General features: G+C 34.1%; 1 protein-coding gene across 2 annotated transcripts in view; it reads left to right on the forward strand.

Annotated features, from left to right (window-relative positions):
* The window catches only part of KLHL1 (kelch like family member 1), a 358,028-nt gene extending 339,266 nt beyond the window's left edge, over positions 1 to 18,762 (forward strand). The window contains exons 10-11 of one of the 2 annotated variants that reach the window (XM_025924317.2): positions 11,270 to 11,441; positions 17,604 to 18,762. In XM_025924317.2, coding sequence (XP_025780102.1) covers positions 11,270 to 11,441; positions 17,604 to 17,663 — 232 coding nt within the window. In that variant the 3' untranslated portion in view covers positions 17,664 to 18,762. The remainder of the gene's footprint in view (positions 1 to 11,269; positions 11,442 to 17,603) is intronic. The other variant, XM_086710730.1, reaches the window with a different exon arrangement.
* Positions 18,763 to 22,648: the final 3,886 nt, after the last annotated feature.

The following is a 22,648-nucleotide window of genomic DNA, read 5'->3' on the forward strand; positions in this document are numbered from 1 at the left end:
CCTTAGTTCTGAACTGTTAAAAGGTATGTATGTATGTATGTATGCATGTATTCATTCATTCATTCATTCATTCATTTTGAGAGAACTACTGTAAGTGAACTCCACCCAGCTCAAGTGGGAAAGGGGAAGAGGGAAAGGTAGAGAGAGAATCCCAAGCAGGCTCCAGGCCCAGCCCAGAGCCTGATGTGGGGCTCAATCTAATGACCATGAGATCATGACCTGAACCGAAATCAAGAGTCTTTCACTTAACTAACTGAGCTACCTAGGTGCCCCAAGGTATTTATTTTTAAAAGTGAATTTTAACCAACATTCAGATCTCCTGGGTATGCTCCATGTTCTATTGATTGACAATAATTTAAATAATTTTTGAAGCCCCTCTGAGGAAACTACATCTAAGGAGTCAAAGAGCTGTGTGGCTTATCCTTGCTTCCCCTTGTTCTGTCATCAATTCTCTTCTCCTCAAGCTTAAAAAGAGGATGTAATAAATATGATCTAGGTCAAAATAGGATTTTTCATGTGCCTTCATAGGCAGTTAAATTAAATTTAAATAAAATTAACTTTTTTAAACATTTTTTTTTATAAATACACAGGGAATGTTGTAAAGGGGAGAAGAAATCTAGTTACCCCGTCTTCTTTCCCAATGTTTCTGTTCCCATTATATATTTAAGAGAAGTAACAAGGATGATTGGGAGAATATCAATAACTACTTTTTAAACGCCCATCTTAAAGATTAAGCACATAATCAATATGAGAGTTGGAAACACGCAAACAATATTGGGAATCATTTTTTCCCCTAACATTGTGCTGACTTTTCTCCCTCTGTCTTGTTGTTGAAATAGATACTCAACTCAAAACCATCTTATGTCACATGTGACCGTAAGTTAGACTGTTGCAATGAAATAAAAACAGGGAATGTGTCCTTAGAGAATGTGTGGAAGATCCTGTGTTGAGGAATTTATACTTATCAGAGAATAATTTGTAAATTGAGACTGGATTTGAACTAAGAAATCCTGTCTTGGATAGTTGCAGCCTGATATTTAAACCACTCTGATGTTTTTATTTATTTATTTAGTTAGTTAGTTAGTTAGTTTATCTTGGGGAGGGAGAGAGAGAGAGAGACAGAAAGAGAAAGAACATGTGGGGGAAGGGCAGCGTCAAGGATAAAGAGAATCCCAACCAGGCTCTGCACTGTCAGCACAGAGACTGACACCAGGCTCAATCCCATGAACTGTGAGATCATGACCTGAGCAAAAACCAAGGGTCAGATGCTTAACTGACTGAGCTACCCAAGCACCCCATGAAGTTTTCATTTTTTTAATTTAGAAGTAGTGTTTGTTGTTGTGATAGAAAATCATGAGGAAAAAATCATAAAAGAAAGCAATTTTGTCAGTAACTCATTAAAATTCATTTATGTAAATTGATGTCTATATTTGATTCTTTTTCAATATATTGAGACATATTTACTAGCAAAGGTTAAATTAAAGAAAAAAGCCATCTATTTCTTTGTTCCTTTCTCCAATTGTACATTTAGGTTCTATATGTCAGGAGTAGAGCATATAATGAATGCTTAAATATCCTGTCTGAATAAATCAATGGATGGATTAATGTACATTGTCTGATAGACTATGGCTTCTGATCTTAAATTCTACCAACACTATGGTTGGTTTTTTTTGACACTGGTTTAGACCAATACTCAAAATAGTTATTTTGTTTATTTTTATAAATATTAGGTATAGATGTTACTAACCATATGTATGTCATATGGTTAATACAAATTTACAAATATTTTTAATATTTTATTTAAATGAAGATACTTTATATTTTTAAGGTAGATATATACTTCTTCACGAAATTGTTTGCTATTGTTTTAGTTATTTCTAGCAAATAATTCTACAATCTTAGTGACTTAAAATACTTTTATAATTGTTTCTTTTATGATTTAAATCTTTCATGATTATGTGTTGACTGGGTTCAGTTGGGCTACTCTTCTACTCTGCATGATATTGGCTGATGCTACAATCGTGTGGGACTCAACAAGGCTTTAATATTTGCAATCATTCTCTGGCCGAGCTGGCAGTTAGGGCTGCCTCTCACCTGGTATCTCAGTTGATGCTTTAGCCAGAGCACTGTGGTTCTCCTTTAGCTGGATATTCTACCATATGGTAGCAGGAGTTCCAAGACACGGGAATCCAAGAGAACGGGCTCAGAGAGGGCAGACATCCAATACAATGAATCATCAGGCCTCTACATGCATCACACCTATTAAAGTCACACTGGCCAATGCTGGTCACAGCAAGGAAGGAGTGGAATACTCAAATGTATGACACTAAGAGTATGGTTCTTTAGGCACCAGCAAAGTGACAACCAGCACAAATATGCTTGTATGTTAAAAGTAATTTCCCATATTGAAATCACATTTTTATATGTAATTATATGAAGTCATATATATGTATATATAATACATAATATATAATATATAATAATATATAATATATTTTACCCTCATTTTATAGCTTTACTTGTTAACAGTTAACTCTTTGTTTAGTAAATCACTTGGCAAATAACATAAAATTCTCATGTCTTTCTATTCATTTCTTTGGGGGAAGTTACTGAGGTCATGTAATCTGACTCCTTTCTCTGCCTTTAGGGGAGCCAGTCCTGTAGGTGTGGACTGTAGTCACCAGCCTTTGTCTGGAGGCACTGCCGTTGTGGGCTCCTTGGTAGGTGGAAACAGAAGCACCAAGAGCCACAAGGGTTTATAAATCACAATAAAGACTTAATTTCTAGGGCCTCTGTGTCTAGGCCCATGGAAGTAGACAAGCCATGAAAATCTGTGGTGGTGTAAAACCTGAGTCCAGGCAGCAAGTTATTAGGAAAATGATTGATTTCCTTATATGTATGTTGTATTAAACCAACTATTTTATATGAGAATTCCTAGAATTAAATTGTTTCAGGGTAGATAAGTTTTGAAGTAGAAACAGTTTTCCCTCCATATTCTAGTTTATTACATACAACATTTTGAAAAAAATCTAAATAATTTTGGTGCTATCGTGATTACCTTTATAGGTCATATTTTTAGTTACACATGAAATAGTTATCAAAATTTACTGTGTTCTGGGTCATAAAGTAAACCTCAACAAATTTCAAAAGTTTGAAATCTCATAGGGCATGTTCTCTGATCAACAGGGAATTAAACTAAATTAAACTAGGGAATTAATCAGCTGTTTGTTTTTTGTTTTTGTTTTTGAGTAAGTTCAATTTTTACTGAGGGGCTTGAACCCACCACCCCAAGATCAAGAGTTGCATACTCTATAGACCAAGCCAGCCAGGTGCCCCATGTTCAACTGTTTGAAGTTAGGAGACACTTTGAAATGATATGTGACTCAAACTGGAAAATAATTTGAACTTAATGATAATGAAAATATATATCAAATGTTGTGGGATGTAGCTAAAGAAATTCCTTTTTAAAAATTATATTCCTTTCACTACAGATTTTTCCAAATGCTTCATGCTAGACTTGGTATTTCTATAAAAAATACAAATTCACACTATCATTAAAAGAGGTCTTGGGGCACCTGGGTAGCTTAGTCAGTTGAGCATCCGACTCTTGATTTCGACTCAGGTCATGATCTCACAATTCGTGAGTTCAAAACCCATGCCCAGCTCTGGGCTGACAGTGCAGGGCCTGCTTAACATTCTCCCTCTCTCTGCCCCACCCTTGCTCACATTCTCTCTGTCTCTCTCAAAACTAAATAAACTTAAAAAAAAAAAAGAGGGGCCTCCCAATTTTCCCAAGCTCTCCTCAAGATCTTATTAGAAATGTACATCATTAAACTCTGTTTATACCACACAATAAAATCATTTAAGGAACCATGCAATTTAGGCAAGACTGTTTGAATTACTGAAAAAGTTCACATAAAGAGAATACCACATGTATCATAAATTGCCAAGAGACGAATCTACTCCTGTGACATGTAACATGGGGTACTAAGTTCTAGCATTTCCAAAGAAATTCTTGAAAAGAAATTTATTGACTTAAGTGCATGTACTTAGCAAGTTAAAAGAGCTGAAAAGCAAAGATTTAAGCTTCAATCTCAAGTTATAAAAATTGGACTAAAACAACTACCAAAACAGAAGTGAAATAGTGATTGAAATATATTAGCAAAATATAAAGCAAACATGAAATTGAGAGGATTAAAAAGAAACCTAGGTTATTTCTCTAAAAATATTTGCAATAAAATTTAAAAGCTAGTTGCTAGATTGTGAAGGAAAAGGAGAAAAAAATTACCTATATCGGAAATGAGTAGGGACCTCTGGGTCCCTAGGTCATGGTTTTGGCTCTTGGTTTTGGCTCAGCTCATGATCTCAAGTTCATGAAATCAAGCGCCGTATTGGGCTCCATGGAGCCCCCTTGGGATTCTCTCTCCCTTTCTCTCTGCACCTTTCCCCCCATCTCAAAATGAATAAGTAAATTTTAAAAATAAAAGAAATGAATGAGTCACTATTATGAGACTCTAAAAAGAGACTATTTGAATATTTATGCCATTATTTGAAATTTTAGTTGAAATGAATTAAATGAATTAAATGAAATTATATGAATTAAATGAATTAAATGAAATTTATAGAAAAGTAAAATCTTTTATACACTATGTAGGAAATAAAAAACAAGAGAAACAAATAAAAAAAAGAAGGTTAAACTCATGAGCATAGATGCAAACATCCAAAAGAAATGTTAAAAAATCAAACCTAGATGTGAATAAAAATGATAACATGTCTCAACCAATTTGCATTTATTCCAGAAATACAAGTTTGGTTTAGCATTGAACAACTAATCAATGTAAATCAATAAGTCATAAATAAACATCTGAATAAATGCAAAAATGATAAAATTCAATACCTACCATAATAAAAACTCTCACCAAACTTGGAAGAGAAATTAATAGAAAAGTAGTCAAATATTGAAATATGTTGTTTTGTGATTTTCATTAGGGAAAAAATGAATGTTAATACCACTTTTTTCAACATTTTATTAGAGTATCCAGTAATAAAGCAATAATGGAAAGAAAATTAATCATTAGAAAGGAATGAATAAAACTGCCATTATTCAAGGTTACATGATAAATATCTAATAATCTAACCACAGTCTAATTAGAAACTATTTAATTTAAAAAGTGGGTTAATAAGTTTGCTATATACTCAGTCAATATATGAAATTAATTACATTTCTACCTGCAAACTATAATAACAAAATTAATGTATAAAAATTTGCCATTAGGTGTACCTGGCTGGCTCAGTCAGTAGAGCATGTGACTCTTAATCTTAGGGTTGTTAAGTTCGAACTTCATGTTGAGTGTAGAAATTACTTAAAAATAAAATCTTTAAATAAATAAATAAATAAATAATTGTCATTAAAATGTTTAAAAAATGCCTAGCAATGAATCTTACAATAGATATGCAGTACCTCTAAACGGAAAATAAAATATTGAGAAAAGTTTCAAAAAATCTTAAATAAATGGAGGGAAATGCCACATTCATGGAACAGAAGAATTGTCCTCTAAAATGTTTTATGGATTCATTGCAATCCTTATTTAAATTGTAACTGTTGGGGCAACTGGGTGGCTCGGTCAGTTGAGCATCCTACTTCGACTCAGGTTATGATCTTACTGTTCCCAAGTTCCAGCCCCACATTGGGCTCTGTGCTGACAGCTCAGAGCCTGGAGCCTGTTTTGGATTCTGTGTCTCCCTCTCTGTCTCTGCCCCTCCCTGACTTGTGCGGGCGTGCGCACGCTCTCTCTCTCTCTCTCTTTCTCAAAAATAAACATTAAAAAAAATTTAAAAAATTGTAAATGTTTGTCGAGTGTGATTGTGGATGTATGTTGAAAAGTTAATCCTATAATTTAAATAAAAATGAAAAGGACCCCAAATCTCAAGAAAACTTTGAAGTACTACATGTTACAACTAATAAAGTTACTTTAAGATATTGTGGTAATGGCCTAGTACAAATGAGTAGACAAGTGAAACAGATTTGTGTTCAGAAATAGAATCACACATATGAGGAATCTTGACTTACGGCAAAGGCAAAAGAGCACATCTCATGTGGAAAAAAATCAGTTTTAGCTCCATCTCATATCATACCAAAAATCAATTCAGGATGCATTTTAAATGTAAATAAGAAACAAAGCTTTTATAATATAACAGAGGGGGTAATCTTTACAGTTATAGGGAAGTGAAAGATTACTTAAACTGAATCTGGAAAGAGTCATTCATAAAGACAAATATTCCTGTTAAAATACCTTTGATCAGGGCGCCTGGCTGGCTCGGTTAACAGAACATGCGACTCTTGATCTTGAGGTCATGAGTTTGAGGTTCATGTTGCATGTAGAGATTACTCAAAAAGAAAAAAAATTTAAAAAGGTCCTTCCTCAAAAGATAGCATGAAGACTAAAAATTTACCCCAGAGAGTGGGAAAAATATTTGCAACGCATTTAACCAACAAAGGCTTTGTTTCCAAAAATTAAATTCTAGAAATGCTTTTTCAAAGAACTTAAAAACATTAGAAAAAGTCGGCAGAAGATTGGGAGAAGAGCTCTTGAAAAAATGACTATTGGGAAAAACGCTTGGAGTCATCAGGGAAATGCAAATTAAAGTCACAATGTCATACCAGGACCTACTAGACAGGCTAAAGTGAAATTAGCTAATACCACATGCTGGAGAAGATGGAGAGCAACTGAAAGTCTCATGACACTCATGGTGGGACTGTAAATTGCCCAGACTCTATAATACCAATTGGCAGTATCTACCACATTTCAAAATATACCTCCTCTTTGACCCACAAATTCTATTCCTAAATACCCATTAGATATGCATATGTATGAAAATATCTGAGCAAGGATGTTTATAGGAACATTTTTACAGTTGTTCTGAAGTTTTTAAAAATTAATTTTATTAAAATGAATTTATTTTCCATTCCTGTCATGAAAACATTTCTGAAGTCAAGGTACATCTGTTTTGAAAATCTCATGAGGCCTGGTAGATACTTGTTTTCTTGACGGGAAAAATGAATTATTTATTTTTGACCAGCATTATTGTCACGCTTGATTGCCTAATTCAAATAATTTATGAAAATTCAACTATAGATCGTATAATTCATTTCCTAGAAATCTAAAAGCTCTTTCAGAGAAGTTTACTTTTGTAGCATGGATCTCATCTTTTCTTATTTCTCTTTTTACTTATTTGCTTTGTTTTGTTTTACAGGCGAACAAACCTGGCTACAGATCTCTTCTATGTCATTTAATTTGCTTTGTAGCTGAATATTGCCTATACAAGTTTAGGAAAATGAGTATTTTTAATTTTATTGGTTACTGAGGTAATGCTTTTATACTTAAAAAGTTTCCCTTTAATATTTTAAGATCAATTTTTATCCTTAAATAATGTAAAAAAAAGGGGGGGACTTAAAAAACTAATGGTACCTCAAAAGCTTCAATGGAGTATTTCAATGAGACACTAAGTTTTGTTCTGTGACTCTCATATGCCTTCAGCAAGTTTTCATTTTATAGCCAATTTTAGCCCCTACATGCTGGCACTTCTCTTTCCTGAGGGCTATAAAGTTTAATAGAGTCCCTGAAACAGAGCTCACACCGTGACAACAAAGGCCAAGGTGAGATGTAGGAAAGGCTGACAGCCTAAATACAAAAAGACAGTCAATCCCCTCCCACTCCACCTTTTTCTCTTTCAAAAAAATGAACAGGCAACCAGAAAAAAAAATTGGGGGAACTTAGTGAAAACTAAGTGAACCCCACCCCCAACAATGACAGAGTTCACTGTTAATAATTGTTTGGGAAATGGTTATACATCTGTGGACCCTCTCCTAAGGTAAAAAAGTCCGTTTATTTCAATTTAGGGGGTTACAATTTTGTATATCCCTGGGCTGAAAGGTGAATCTATTGAGTTCTGAATATAGAAAAATTAGAGCCCTTAATGTAAAAAACAAAATAACCACTAGTAGGTAACCTTGTATTTGTGTATTTACTTTCTAAATATCTAGAAGAGAGTGTATGTATGGGTAGGAAGGGGTTGGATTGTTTTTGTTTGGGTTAGATTTCATTTTTGAATTGCAATATATAAATTTAAATTTTCATCATTGCCAGATATGAATCAAAAGTTTGTTATTACAAAAAAATATGTTACATAGCACTGAAGACAGGTATATCCAATTCAAAGGTCTGGATTTCTAGAATGCATTAAATTTGTAAAGTTCCCTTTAGGAATTTTGTAAAATTATATACACATTTTGTACACACACACACACACACACATATGTATATATGTATATATATGCCAGTATATATGTGTGTGTGTATATATATATATATATATGACATCTATTTCTAAATATAGAATGTTATTTCTAAATGTGTACTAAATATAGGGCATACTGGCATTTTCTTATTTTCCCCTGGAATGTGAGTATTTGAGAATTGTTCAATATTTGAGTTTCACTTAAAATTTCATAAGTCTTCAGAAATTAACTTATTATTTCTTCACACACTAGTGTTGGCTATTTTCTCAGTTCTTCTGCCTTTTTGCCAAGTGACAAAGTCTGCTTTGCAGACAATAGTTGAAAAAAATTCTATAGAGCTGAATAGCAATTAAATGAGGGATAAAATATGACTTCAGAAAAAGCTATTTAGATGAAGTGATTGTGACAGAAGCCAGCCTGGATTTTACTGAAGAATGAATAAAGTGTAAAGAACGTTCACTTTTCACTGAAATTAAAGTGTATTATACATTCTTACTTCTAAGGTTATTTTTACTACAGATCTTTCCTGACAAACAAAAAACTAAACAATACAATAAACTTCCCTATACTCATTACCCAGCTTCAACAACTATCACCAATGTGTCATTCCTGTTTCAGCCTTTCCCCTTCACTCTTTTTTAAATATTTGAAAGAAATTCTCAAACATATCATTTTAGCTCAAAACATTTCTAAATTCATCTTGAAACAAACAACCAAAATTGAACAGGACTTTTTTTTTTTTTTTAAACATAACAACAATGCTATTATCAGTACTAAAAACTTAAATGATTCCTTATTAAAATCTAATTCCCAGGCTATATTAAAAATTTCAACATACCTCATCTTTTAATAGTTGGTCTATTTGAATGGGGATCTAAATAAGGTCCACTCATGTTTTTCTCATGTTGAAGTCAAATTTATTTAGAATAGCTGCTTCTTCCTAATTATTCATTATAACTGGGGATTTGTTTGTTTTGCTACTGAGTTTTTGGAAAATTCAGTCAGCTAACCTATAAAATGTTCCACTTTCTGGATTCTACTATTTTCATTCCTTGAGATGTCTTCTCTTCCTTTACCTCCTCCTTCTCCTGCTCTTCTTCCTCCTCCTCTTCTTCTTTTTTGTCCTTATTTTTATTTTCTTTTTAATTTTTTAATGTTTATCTATTTTTGAGAGAGAGAGAGAGAGAGAGAGACAGAGCATGAACGGGGGAGGAGCAGCGAGAGAGGGTGACACAGAATCTGGAGCAGGCTCCAGACTCTGAGTTGTCAGCACAGAGCCCGACGTTGGGGGGGGGGGGGGGGCGGGGGCGGCGGGAGGGCTTGAACTAATGAACCATGAGATTATGACCTGAGCGGAAGTCAGATGCTTAACCGACTGAGCCACCCAGGTGTTCCAATTTTGTCCTTATTAAAAAAAAATCTTTTATATTTCAAAATGTTCATGATAAGATTTTGATGGCATAGATTAAGTGTTTATGTGTGTCTATCGGTGCCTGTGTTTGTGATGTTTTGAGTTTATTAACTACAGCATGTAAAATTACATTTTTATTTGCTAGATAGCATATGGTTCATGGTGGTCCTGGTTTTGGAGGCATTCAACCAGTCTCTCATTTCACGTAAATTATCTTGGCTGTCACAACCTTTCCAACCATGGCATGTAAATGCATGTAGCATCTTGGATAACATGAATACAGAGAAATATAAATTTCAGATCTTTGGGCTATTCTCAGCCTTTTCTTTTGTAACAACCTTCTTTGTTTTCAATAAACTATAGTAGGTTTTTGTTTTGGTGTTTTTTTTGTTTTTTTTGTGTTTTTTTTTTTTTTTTTTTTTTGCTTGTTTGTGTTTGTTTCTTTGTTTTAGGAGTCTGTGGGTTGAAAGTTTCAATTGGTGAAACACAAGATTTGAGTAGAAGAACAAACTAAAAATATGTTTGCTGTGTCTGTTAAGAAAAACAAAAAAGACAAAAAACTTTGACTCTGTCTTCTTTTATATTTACTCTGCTTGGCTTGTACTAGCTTTTTCATTTCCGTATCTGACCTTGCAGGTGCAGGTTAAAGGCAAAGAAGTGGTTTAATCCTTAGCTGAAGTAAAGTCCATTCACCAAAGTATTCTTCAGGCGTCTGCCACTCAAAATATGAAATATTCGTATATAATGTATGGAAATCAGAATTTCTGGAAATTAAATTATTTTTGGTTTAAATTCAGTAATGATAACTTGGGCCCCCTGCTTCAGTGTCTTGATTTACCAATCTCTCCCTTACAGTGAATCCCAAATAAAGCCACTAAAGCACAGTTCTGTTCATGTTGTAATTATTTTCCCCAAGTTTTGTTACTGGAACACAGAATGCTTTCCTACCCATCACACAATGCATAAGCTGATCAAAAACTACCCTTTCAGGCACTCTGCTCCTTGTTACCTCCTTGAACTTAGCCACTATGCAACCCTGCTTTCCTCAAAGCTGGCCATGCATTTTCATTAGCACTTCAGATTTTTTTTTTTTTTGCATAAACTTCTCCTTTTCTTTCTAGAAAAGTTAGGTTACACTTGCAGACCTGATTTAAAGGAGACTTCAACTGTGGGGGAATTCCATAATTCTCCCAGATTTGTAACCATTATTTCTGTATCATTACCATAGCATTTTGCTTATGTTTGTTTGACAGAACCTCATTCTACAGTGGAAAATAGTGGCTTACATATCCGACTCCCTTGGAGAGAAATCATGATGCAAATTTTTCTGCTAAGTGACTGTGCATCCAACTAAGAGTCTATGCATATTTTTTAAACACCTTAAAGTTTAGAAAGCCAGACATTGTGGATATTAACTCTTGAACATCTGCTCAAATGATTGAGCTTTTATAAAAAACACAGTTTTGATTTTCATGGTGTGCTTTTGAAAGAGTATTTTTCACATACTCAAAGTTGAATGTGGTTAGGATATGCTATGTCCTATTTTCCTTACATTTTAGATATGATCCCAAAACAGACACATGGACCATGGTGGCTCCTTTGAGTATGCCCAGAGATGCTGTTGGAGTCTGTCTCCTTGGTGACAGATTATATGCCGTTGGTGGCTATGATGGGCAGACATACCTCAACACTATGGAATCCTATGATCCACAAACAAATGAGTGGACACAGGTAAGAGTGTTGCCAGCATAATACTTCAAATACAAGAATTTACTTCATTTACTTCGTTCTAAATTTCCTTGAACCCCAAGTGATTGATTTAGCCCATTTTCATGTTCATTTTGTAAAAAGTTCACTAAATCACATGTTTTTGTGTACTTTTCTCTTATGTATTTTATAATCAATAAAATTCATATTAAAATGTGATATTCATGCTTCAATGGGATTTCCACTTTATTATAAGTAATAACAAGGAACAGTAACTTAATTTTAATTAGCTGAAACAAAAAAAATCAAAGTGGAATATATTGGTTCACAAAATCCTAACTTTAGCATATTTGGTTTTAGAGATAGCTGGAATAAGAAGATGGAAAGCTACAGAAATCAACTTTTTGCCTCCCATTTTTGCTTTACTCCCTTTATTAGGCCCACTGTTACCGACTGCAGAGAACATTTACCATGGAGTGGAGATGCTAGAAACTCCAAGTAGCAATCCTCACAACCAAAAACAGAAAACAAAAACAAAAACAAACCCCCTGCTTTTTAATTAAAAAACAAAACAAAACAACAACAAAACAAAGAAACAAACAGCAAAGGGCTCTAAATGATCTGTCATGTAGAAAGTGCTCACTCCCAGACAATCACTTTGGTCAGGAAGATTCAGTGAAATAATTAGCTGATCTCAAGTGAGGTGCTATCCCTTGATATACAGTACACTGTGCTAGAATAAGGCAGCTAGAATAATGCTAGAATAAGGCAGCTCCCTGTCTGGTCACATAGCTGAGGATTTGTGTTGCATGTGTGGGTGCTGGGGGAAAATAAGGGCAGTGCAACCAAATTATAATGGAAAACCCCTTATTCAGTATAACTACTATGACCTCACTTTTAACGGAGGGAATGGATATATTCTAAGACTTGTGTCCCTGTATTTTATTACTTTCTACTCCAAATTTCTCAGTGTTTCTATTATTCCTCCCCTTTATCAGAAACTTAGAAGCAAGATACCATTCCAATAAACAAACCATTTCCATCAATGGATGCAATGAGATTCAAATGTCTCATTGAGCTGAAGCAGAATAAGAACCTCATCTCCTAATATTCCTCAGTGGATGGAGGGTTCCATTTTTTTGAGGGGGGAGGGATTGCAGAAATTGAACAAAGTTTATCTGAAGAACTTGAACACTGATTGAAGTAAATTTCTTTTAAAGATACTTACTTTTAAAGATATATAACTTCCTTGATTGTGCCAGTTTCGATATGTTCAATCACAATATTGAAATAGGCTGAATCTGAAGTACAAAACTAAATTCCGAATGTCCAGACTGCCTTATGGATCATACCCTTCCCAAAGAGAAAATCCTTTGATTTCACAGGAGATAAATGAATTTGGCTAAGAAGGAAAAAAGAAGGCAGAATGAAGGAAAGAAGGGAAGGTTTTTGGAAAACTGGGTCGTGTGATTTTCTGTGTTTCACTTTAATTCTAAGAAAAGAATCATTTCCTATCCAAAGAGCAGCAAATATAAAAGCAGTTTGTAATTATTGCACTAAGTTTTTAAAGGATATATTTTAACCTATCCTCCTTCTGATTCCCTAGTGTTTACAAAGGAGACACTGCATATATTAATGATTGTTGATTTGCCAAGGAAATGTACCAGTTCAATGATACATATTTAAAATGTGCCACTTTCACAAATGAACATCAAATAAAGGAAGTTTACGGGCATATCAATGATGGAATGTAATCTTCATTTCGTGTTTATAATAATGAGCCATTTTGCTTATCATTCTTCTGAAATTAAAATCAAAATAATCTGTGTAGTAATAATAGGTAAAATTCTCCTGAAGACTATTTTCCCTCATCTGTATTTTATTGTGCTGTGTTTTGGATCATATAACAACTTACAAACAGGAAGGTGGTATTTAAAATGATTTATAACAGCTTTACAAAAATGTTTTACAACAACTTTGTTTAAGTACAATAAACATTAATTGTAAAGCACTTAAATTACTCTAAGATTTTATGTCTATATATTTTCATTATTTATATTTTTAAGATAGCAGACACACACAAAATCACTTTGAAAACTTTCAGGATTCTAGGTCCCTGGCAAAAAAATCCTATATGTGCTGGACAATGCCTGTTACTTTCCCTCCATTTACCCCATAAATGGAAAAAACCAATATGTTATCCTATTTATCATTGGCGTCCCCAAATGGCTGAGCATTAGAGTAAATAAACAAACTATATTAAAATATCGAAGAATGTATATTTGGAACACTTCCTAAACTAGCTAATTATAAATAATGTTAATAGATTAGGGATCAGTTTCCAGATTCATGTCTTAGATAGTTTTACCGAGAATACATGCATACATGTATACATGTGTACGTGTGTGTGTGTGTTTTAATAAATTTGACTTTGTCATTTAACACTGGGTTTATTTCTTCTGTTTTATTTGAAAAAAACAATATGTGTGCTTCAAGACATAAAAAAAGAACTTTCTTCCATTTCCCCTGGTATGGGTAAAATCACCCTTTCATGTGTTGTCTTGGCACATTGTCATAGTGCTGTTATGTTTTATCCACCCGTAACTATAAAGAGTGTGTGTGATTTACTATCATCTCCCCGAAGACTAGCAAAATTGCTGGCATGGAGTAAGAGACAATGTGAATATTTCTTAAATAAATTAGTTGAATATTACTGTTGCAACTCATTTCTGTTGTGTATGAGTTTAGTTTGTTTACACACAATAGATATATGGCAGTATCCCCTTATCTGCACTTCTGCTTTTCCTGGCTTCAGTTAGCAATGGGCTGCTGTAGTTTGGGGGCAGGTGATTCTCCTCCTGATGTATCGTCAGAAGGTTAGTTGTAGCCTAATGTTATGTAACAACGCCGACATCATTCGCCTCATTTCATCTCATTACATAAGCATTTTATCATCTCACATCATCACAAGAGGAAGGGTGAGTACAGCACAAGATATTTTGAGAGAGAGAACACATTCACGTAACTTTTATTATAGTATATTATTATTGTTGTTCTATTTTATTATTAGCTATTATTGTTCATCTCTTATGGTACTTAATTTGTTAATTAAACCTTATCATAGGTCTGTATGTACAGGAGAAAAACAGTATAGAATGTGTTTGGTACTATCCATGGTTTCAAGCATCCTCTAGAGGGCTTGGAACATATTCCCCCTTCAAGAGGGGACTACTATAGAGAATAAGTTCCAGGGGAACCTGGTGAAATATCTACATTCTCAGTTTCTTTTTTATAATTGGTTCTGTGGCCAACTTTTCTAGGTTGTCATTCTAGGGTTGAAGGTGTAACCCTGGAGGGAGAACATAGCAGGTTTAAAAAAAAAAAAAAAAAAATATATATATATATATATATATATATATATATATATATATAATACAAAGTTAAAGCAAAGGGAAAAAGACAAAAGATCTCTTAAGTATTTAAATTTATTTATGGAGAATATATTAGTGCTCAAAATAGCATGATAAATTCTGTGGTAAGGGAAATACTTAGCTATATGATAGAATTTAAGTGTATTGGGTAGAGAAATCTTCCTTCAGGAAATGGCATGTAGAATGAGGCCTGACAGGTGGCTAACAGTTAATCAGATAAAAATATGGGGAATGGTTTGGTTTGAGAAACAGAATTTGAAAAGAATTGCAGGAAGAACATGTAACATGTTGTACTGGCCAAAAATAAAGTGGTGAGCAAGGAGTTTGGAGACATAAACAGGGTCTATATGAGCCAGGGCCAGAAGCCATGTTTTTAGAATCTTGACTTTAATATAAGGCTGAATGGGAGTTAATGAATTTTAAGCAGGGAAGTAAATAATCAGAATTCTGTTTTAAAATAATTGCACTTGATAGGAGTGAAAAACAGGAGAAAGCAAGATTAGAGTCAGAGAAATCTGTTAGGAGGTTATTTTGCCAATCCACTGTAGGGGTGGGAACCTTTCTTTACTCCTTCTAGGTTATTTGGTTGGTCTCATAATTAAATTAATATAAGATGGATGAATGGGATAAAAAATTAATTTTGTATGTATGGGAACCCCGCAAAATATGAGAGTCAAAGAAGTGGCCAAAGCAGGAAGCTTTATTCTTTTTCAACAAAATGATAAATTTGTGATGAACTGACAAGGGATTTGAGCTTGTGGTAGTAAATTGGTGAAGAAGTAAGAAAGTTTACTTATACAGCATTCTTGGCTCTAAATTCCCTATCTCTGGTGATAAGGATGCCTTCTAGTGTCCTGGTACAGGGAGGTTACCTTTCACATGGGAGATTTATCTCCCGCTTTCAGTGGGACCAAGGAGGGTCAGCAAGTCCTTTCTGTACCAATCATCTCTGAAGTACCTTTAATTCAAAATAATCAATATGCCAAAGTGGCATATCCTGGGGTGGCATACTGCAATGCTTCACACTCAAGGTAAAATTGTAATGTGAACTGACAGGAATAGGTATAATTAGGTTGGATGGAGAGATACTTATAGGACTTGATGATTATTCAGGTGTAGGGTTGATGAGGTAAAACTAAAGGTTATGGATGTACCCTAGGTGTCTATCTTGAGTAACTTGAGAGTGGTGTCATTAACTGGCACAGGAATTACAGGAGGAACAACACATTTTTGCAAAGAAGTGCCGAGATTTATTTTTATAAACACACTCATGCATGTAGGGAGATGTAGGTGTAGATATAAAGTGAAGCTATTCATGTTATACTTTTTCTAGAAACTATGCACAGCATTTCTCAGTATTGAATGAATATTGGAGGGTATTTGGGAAAGTTTTCAAAAATACAAGTACCCAATATTCATCCCATTCCTATTGAGTGGTAGGGCATGAGCAAATATACTTTGTAAAAGTTCGTTAGATGACTTTGATATGAAACAATACTTTAAAAAGAGGGACAATGGAAGGAGTATGTGCATTTTGGAGTGAGATACATTTCAGTTTGTATACGTTGCTTTATATATTGTTCCCTGACATTCCATTCACATACCTATCACAAAAATAACAATACATGATGGGATTATAAAGATGATGTGGTGATCTATAAAAATTATTCTTAATACGAATGAAAGGAATAAAAAAATTATCACATAGGAAGTTGCTCTGTGTGCTTGTGTGTGTGTGTGTGTGTGCGTGCGCACGTGTGTATGTGTGTTAACTCTGCAAAGGGATGGCAGGTAACAGTAAGTACATTTAACAGAACTGTAGATATGGGTGGTGATTTTCATATTAGAGAGTGAAACCATATCCTTTCTCAATCAATAAGATAATATATGTGATCTGAGATTATTTTTCTCTTAGCTGTTTTATTTCTTACCTTTTATTCACTTTCTTCTCAGTTTGGGATAATATCCTGTAATTTCTAGCCTACTCTGATATTTTTATGTGCATAAATTATTCTTAGAAAACTGTAACGAAAATCTTTCATATCAAAATGCTCAAATTATTCAACTCTTGACTTACCTCTATGGAATAAATTTTCATTACAAAGTGTAAAAATTATTGTTTTTAATATATTTCTAGCCAGTTTCATATTCAGGATTATTAAAAACATCTCAATTCTCATTTTGATGACTATCATACGGTAGAATTTTTTTAATAAGCACTATAGAAATTGTAATTATGGCTTATTTATGACAAAATATTGTAGTTACTTCATCGTATGTCTCTGTTTAGAATGAATGAATGAATAACACATTTAATTCAGTAGACTATCTGGGGAAATAACCTCAAAATTATTTCAATAAGTGTAATAGCTATTTGATCTGAAATATATTCCAAGATACCACTATGAAGTATTGTCAGAAATGTGTCCATGAAAGCCCAGAAATAAATCTTCGTTGGAAACTTTTCTATAGTATCTTTATGTCACTAAAAATCATTAAATATCTTATTACTTGTATTAAAAATCCCATAAATGACTGCAGGTTTTAACAACTTCAATATGCAAATTTTTGCTCTTTTGTAAATGCCATTTTCATTGTTTCCATTTTTATTGTACTACTTGTGGCTAAATTGGGAAAATAGAAGCACATGTATTTATGATTTTAACACATATGAGTGTTTTAAATATATTACAATTTGTATACTATTCTATGACAGTAAAAATTGTCTTAAGTTGTGTTTCATCTTTTTCAACAGATGGCTTCTTTGAATATCGGGAGAGCAGGTGCCTGTGTGGTAGTCATCAAGCAACCTTGACTTATTTTTATTTGGAGAGATTTTATTTGCTGGAGTGGTTATTTTTATAACAGAGAGCAAGAATGAGAATTTCCTGAGATGAAAATTCTTCAAGAACAAGGATTTCTGTAGATTTACCTATTGATGTCAAAAGAGGTAGACTATCAAAAAGAATTATAAGAATAAAAAAAAAACATCAAACTGCTGTGAAACAATGTCTGGCCGTATATTAGTTAGTTCAGGAATGGTTATTGGTAATTTGTTTTGTATTGTAGAATACAATAACTAAAGTTACCAAAGGCTTGTTTTTCTTGAGCAATTAAGAGGAGAGACCAATATTTGTGACACGGATAATTTCATGACTACAACTCATTCAATTGTTTTATTAGTTTGTGGCAATATCAAAGAGGTCAAAGACATGATATTTCGTCTGACAGAACCTGATTGGTTTACTGTTTTCCTAATCAGTTGTGGTCATTCCAGGAGGCAGAATGATATTTCATTAAAACAAACACACTTCTTCCTCATTTTCTCAACTATGAGAACAACTAGAAAAACAGATTCATGCCTGTCTCTTGCATTCAGAAAACAAACTGTTCTGCTAATCAAAACTGCTATATCATCAGAGTGGATGGTTGAAATTTGTTGCAGCCGTATTAGCAATCTGAAGCTGGCAAACACAAAGGATTGTTTTCATTAGGCTTACCACATTGCTTTGCTTTTTGAACACACTGAGCCAAAGAATCAGTACAATTATGGGCTTTTGCCTTATGTTGAGTTCAGTGTAAGCATGGAAGCTAGTTACTCTGAATGTTATATATATCACTGCATGTTCAAGTCCTTTAGAAATTTGTTCATAAAAAAAAACAAAAACAACTTAGAATTTTGAGGGAGAAATCTATGATCCATTCATTTGGAGTATTAATGATCATTGTTAGAAGGAGGGCAGACTCCAGATTCTCATTCCCCATTTTTCAAACTTGTTACATTGATATGCACATTATTTTATGCCAAATGTTTGTAATTGTTTAAAGCATAAAGTGGAAACATTACACATTGTCCTTAATAGATTCATGTAAATTTTAAATATAATTAATAAATGATAGAAAATTTGCTTTTATCACTGTATCTTTCTTCAATAAATTTTAATTCAAATCTGAGTGAAAAACTGATAAGGCTGGGGCACCTGGACGGCTCAGTCAGTTAAGCATCTGACTCTGGCTCAGGTCATGATCTCACATCACAGTTCATGAGTTCCAACCCCGCGTTGGGCTCTCTGCTGACAGCTTGGAACCTGGAGCCTGCTTTGGATTCTGTGTGTGTCTCTCTTTCTGCCCCTCCCCCCCCTCAAAAATGAATAAATGTCAAAAAATAAAAATAAAAAAAATTGATAAGGTATACTGTAGAGATAGGGCATTTTTATTGCTTGAGTTTTCAAAATAATCAAGGAGTATGTATCTCTCTCAAAATGTTTATTTCCTCTTAAACATCACACTGACATCAAATACAGTCTTTAATTATTGCTTTCTTTTGTAGTCACTCAGTTGAGGTAGTTAGAAATAATGCCTACAAAACACACATCACATAATGAGTGCTGATAATTGTGCAGGATCTAGAAAAGGTGAAAAGAAAAATCTTCTTTGAGTCAGAGTAAGCCATGGGATTGATTTTTATTGCTGGATGGAGAAAAATGTTTGAAATCTAATAACCAAGGAAAATATTGATAGTTTGTATAAAGGAAATATTAGGAAATCTAAATTTTCCCAACATATACATATGATCAAATGTATTGGTCACATTTTACCTCAGAAAAATTATGCCACTAGAAGTATAAGACAGGAGGAAGTATCAATGATTTTTAAAAATTGCAGGTAAAAAAATGCATAGCATGAAATTTATCATCTTCACCATTTCTAAGTGTATAGTTTAGTAGCATTAAGTACATTTAGTTTCTTCTTCCCACATATTTTCTCCAAGACATAGCACATACAGAGAATATTAGCCAGCTAGAATAGACAACTTAGTTTTGAAATTAAAGAATAGAGGAGAAGATAAAGTAGGTATGTCTATTTTTTAACCACTAAAGTTTTGTGGTGGTCATATTTAAAATTTGATGAATCAAGATCTTTACTATATTTTTTCCTGATAAGGAATTTTCCTGAAGCAAACTTGCTACATCAACCATCTACTTTCTATATATAGATCACATTAGCCTATGCTACTGCTTATATTGCAGAGTAAGTGTATACAGTAATTGATCAAATGATGACATTGAACAGCACTTTGGATGATGAACTGATAAGCCTATATGAAATAGGGAGAATGGATTTAATTGTGCCAATTTGCTGAAAAGGAAATTGTCCTCCAAGGTCACATACTAAATAAGTCCCAGCACTTATTACCTACTCTGCCAAGACTCCAGTCCAGGATTCGAAACTTGACTCTGTCAATTGATAAATCAGTTCTGCTAACGATTGCCACTTGAGGTAAAATTTTTGCTAATAGGATTCACTATTTGGCTCTTTGAATTAATAAAGCATTTGGGGCATCTTGGTGGCTCAGTTGGTTGAGAGTCCAACTTCGGCTCAGGTCATGATCTCACAGTTGGTGAGTTCAAGCCCTGTGTTGGGCTCTGTGCTGACAGCTCAGAGCCTGGAGCTTGCCTCGGATTCTGTGTCTCCCTCACTCTCTGCCCCTGCCCCACTCATACTCTGTCTCTCTCAAAAATAAACATTAAAAACATTTTTAAAAAACTAACTAATAAAGCATATTTAAATGAAGAAAGTATAGAAAATAACATCTATGAGGCTAGTTTTTCCAAGATACCATTCCATGTTTTTATTACATTGGTATCCCTGAAGTGTAACATTTTTATAAATAGCACAATGAAGTATTAGAATATTCTGCAAGTATTTTCAATTTTAATGATGACTGTTAATGAGAATATGAATACATAATATGGTTCAAAATTCTTTATAAAGTATGCAATCACATCCAAATCTCCAAACATGGCAGTACTGAATTTTTTTATGTTGCACATTAAAAGCCAATAAAATGCAATCAATCTTACAGTTAAAATAAAATCAAAGAGATGACATTTGTAAGTTTCTCCTAAATCCTGGAATAGGAGACTGAATAACAATAGAAGCATTAGTGCAATCTCCTGAAAAATATTGGCTAGTCAAAGAGTATAAAGAATTTAAATTATTAACTACATAATATTATGGTTTGAATAAACCAGCAAGTCTATGTATGAAATTAAAATTTGCAACCAGTCAGCTAAAACCTGTGATAAATAATAACCCTAAAAACATTAACATTTACACATAGGCTAAAGTGTAATATTGAAATATCTATGGTCTTACATTTCTAGGTTAAAATGTTTCTATAACAAATTTAAGGTTTTGTGGCTTTGGGAAATTCTTCTTTTAAACATGTCCATGTCAGGGTAACTGGGTGGCTCAGTTGGTTAGGCGTCAGACTTTGTATCTCAGCTCAGGTCATGATGTTACAGTTCCTGGGATCGAGCCCCACATCTAGCTTTGTGCTGATAACATGGAGCCTGCTTAGGATTCTCTCTCTCTCCTTCTCTCTCTGCCCCTACTAGGCACTATCTCCCTCTCTCTTCCTCAAAATAAAGAAATATGTAAACTTCAAAAAATAATAATAATAAACATGTCTATGTCATTTGTTAAACCTGGTCATAGTGTTTTTAATATTTCAAAAGAGAGGAAAATTACAATATAATAATAGGAGGAATGAGAATCAAAATTAATATTTTAGGCATGAAGGGGAGGAGAATTTGCCTCTTTGGCATAAGGATTAGCTTGAGCTGGTTATTTTTTTTTATTTTTTTATGTTTTTATTTTATTTTTGAGAGAGAGAGAGAGACAGAGAATGAGCGGGGGAGGTGCAGAGAGAGGGAGGGAGACACAGAATCCAAAGCAGGCTCCAGGCCCTGAGCTGTTGGCACAGAGCCTGATGCGGGGCTGGAACTCACAGTGAGATCATGGCCTGAGCCAAAGTAGGAGGCTTAACAGACTGAGCCACCCAGGTACCCCTTGAGCTGGTTAGTTTTAAAGAAACAACAGAAAGAGGAAAAGCTCTGACAATTGAGTATAAAATAAGTTTCCAGTAAGGGACATTTACATGTATAGGGGAAATTTCCACTTGTAAGAATGTTTCCATTTCTATAACTAAAAGAGGAGGATGACTGAAGATGTAGAAATTTTTTTTTTTTTAGTTTTTATTTATTTATTTCAAGAGAGAGAAAGACAGAGGACAGAGAGAATCCCAAGCAGGGCTTGATGTGGGCCCCAATCCCACGAGCATGAGGTCATGACCTGAGCCAAAATCAAGGGTCTGACGCTTAAGTGACTGAGCCACCCAGGTGCCCCTAGAAACCTTTTTATTAAAGTTTATTTATTTAGTTTGAGAAAGAGAGAGAGACAGAGTATGCAAGCGGGGCAGTGGCAGAGAGGAAGGATATAGAGAATCCCAAGCAGGCTCCACACTACCAGTGCAGAGCCAGATGCAGAGCTTGAACTCAGGAACCATGAGATCATGACCTGAGCCAAAGTCAAGAGCCCCATCCTTGCTCAAGAGCTGAACATTTAACCAAGTGAGCCACCCAGGTATCCCCAAACTCGTAACGAAGAAGGCAACAACCTAAATCTGCCTAAAAACCTTACCCTTGTTTGCTATGCTTTACTTGATAGCCTCCCATAACTGGCTCCCACCCCCAACATCTCCTTTTATCTTTTCCTGGTGATGGTATTTAAGGTGGTACGTTGGGTCATTTTGGTGAGCTAGTCACTTTCCTAGGTATCTCCCATGTACAGGAGGTGTATTGATTATTAAACTTCTGTTTGTTTTTCTCCTGTTAATCTCTCTTTTTACAGGGGACTCTCAGCCAAGAGCCTAGAAGGATAAAGGAAAAATTATTTTTCTTCCTCTGTAAGGCAACTTTATTGTTTCCTACATAGGTTTAACAGGACTTCTTCCTA

This window comes from Puma concolor, chromosome A1 (assembly GCF_028749965.1).
Source record: "Puma concolor isolate L17-30 chromosome A1, mPumCon1.1.hap2, whole genome shotgun sequence".
NCBI lineage: Eukaryota > Metazoa > Chordata > Mammalia > Carnivora > Felidae > Puma > Puma concolor.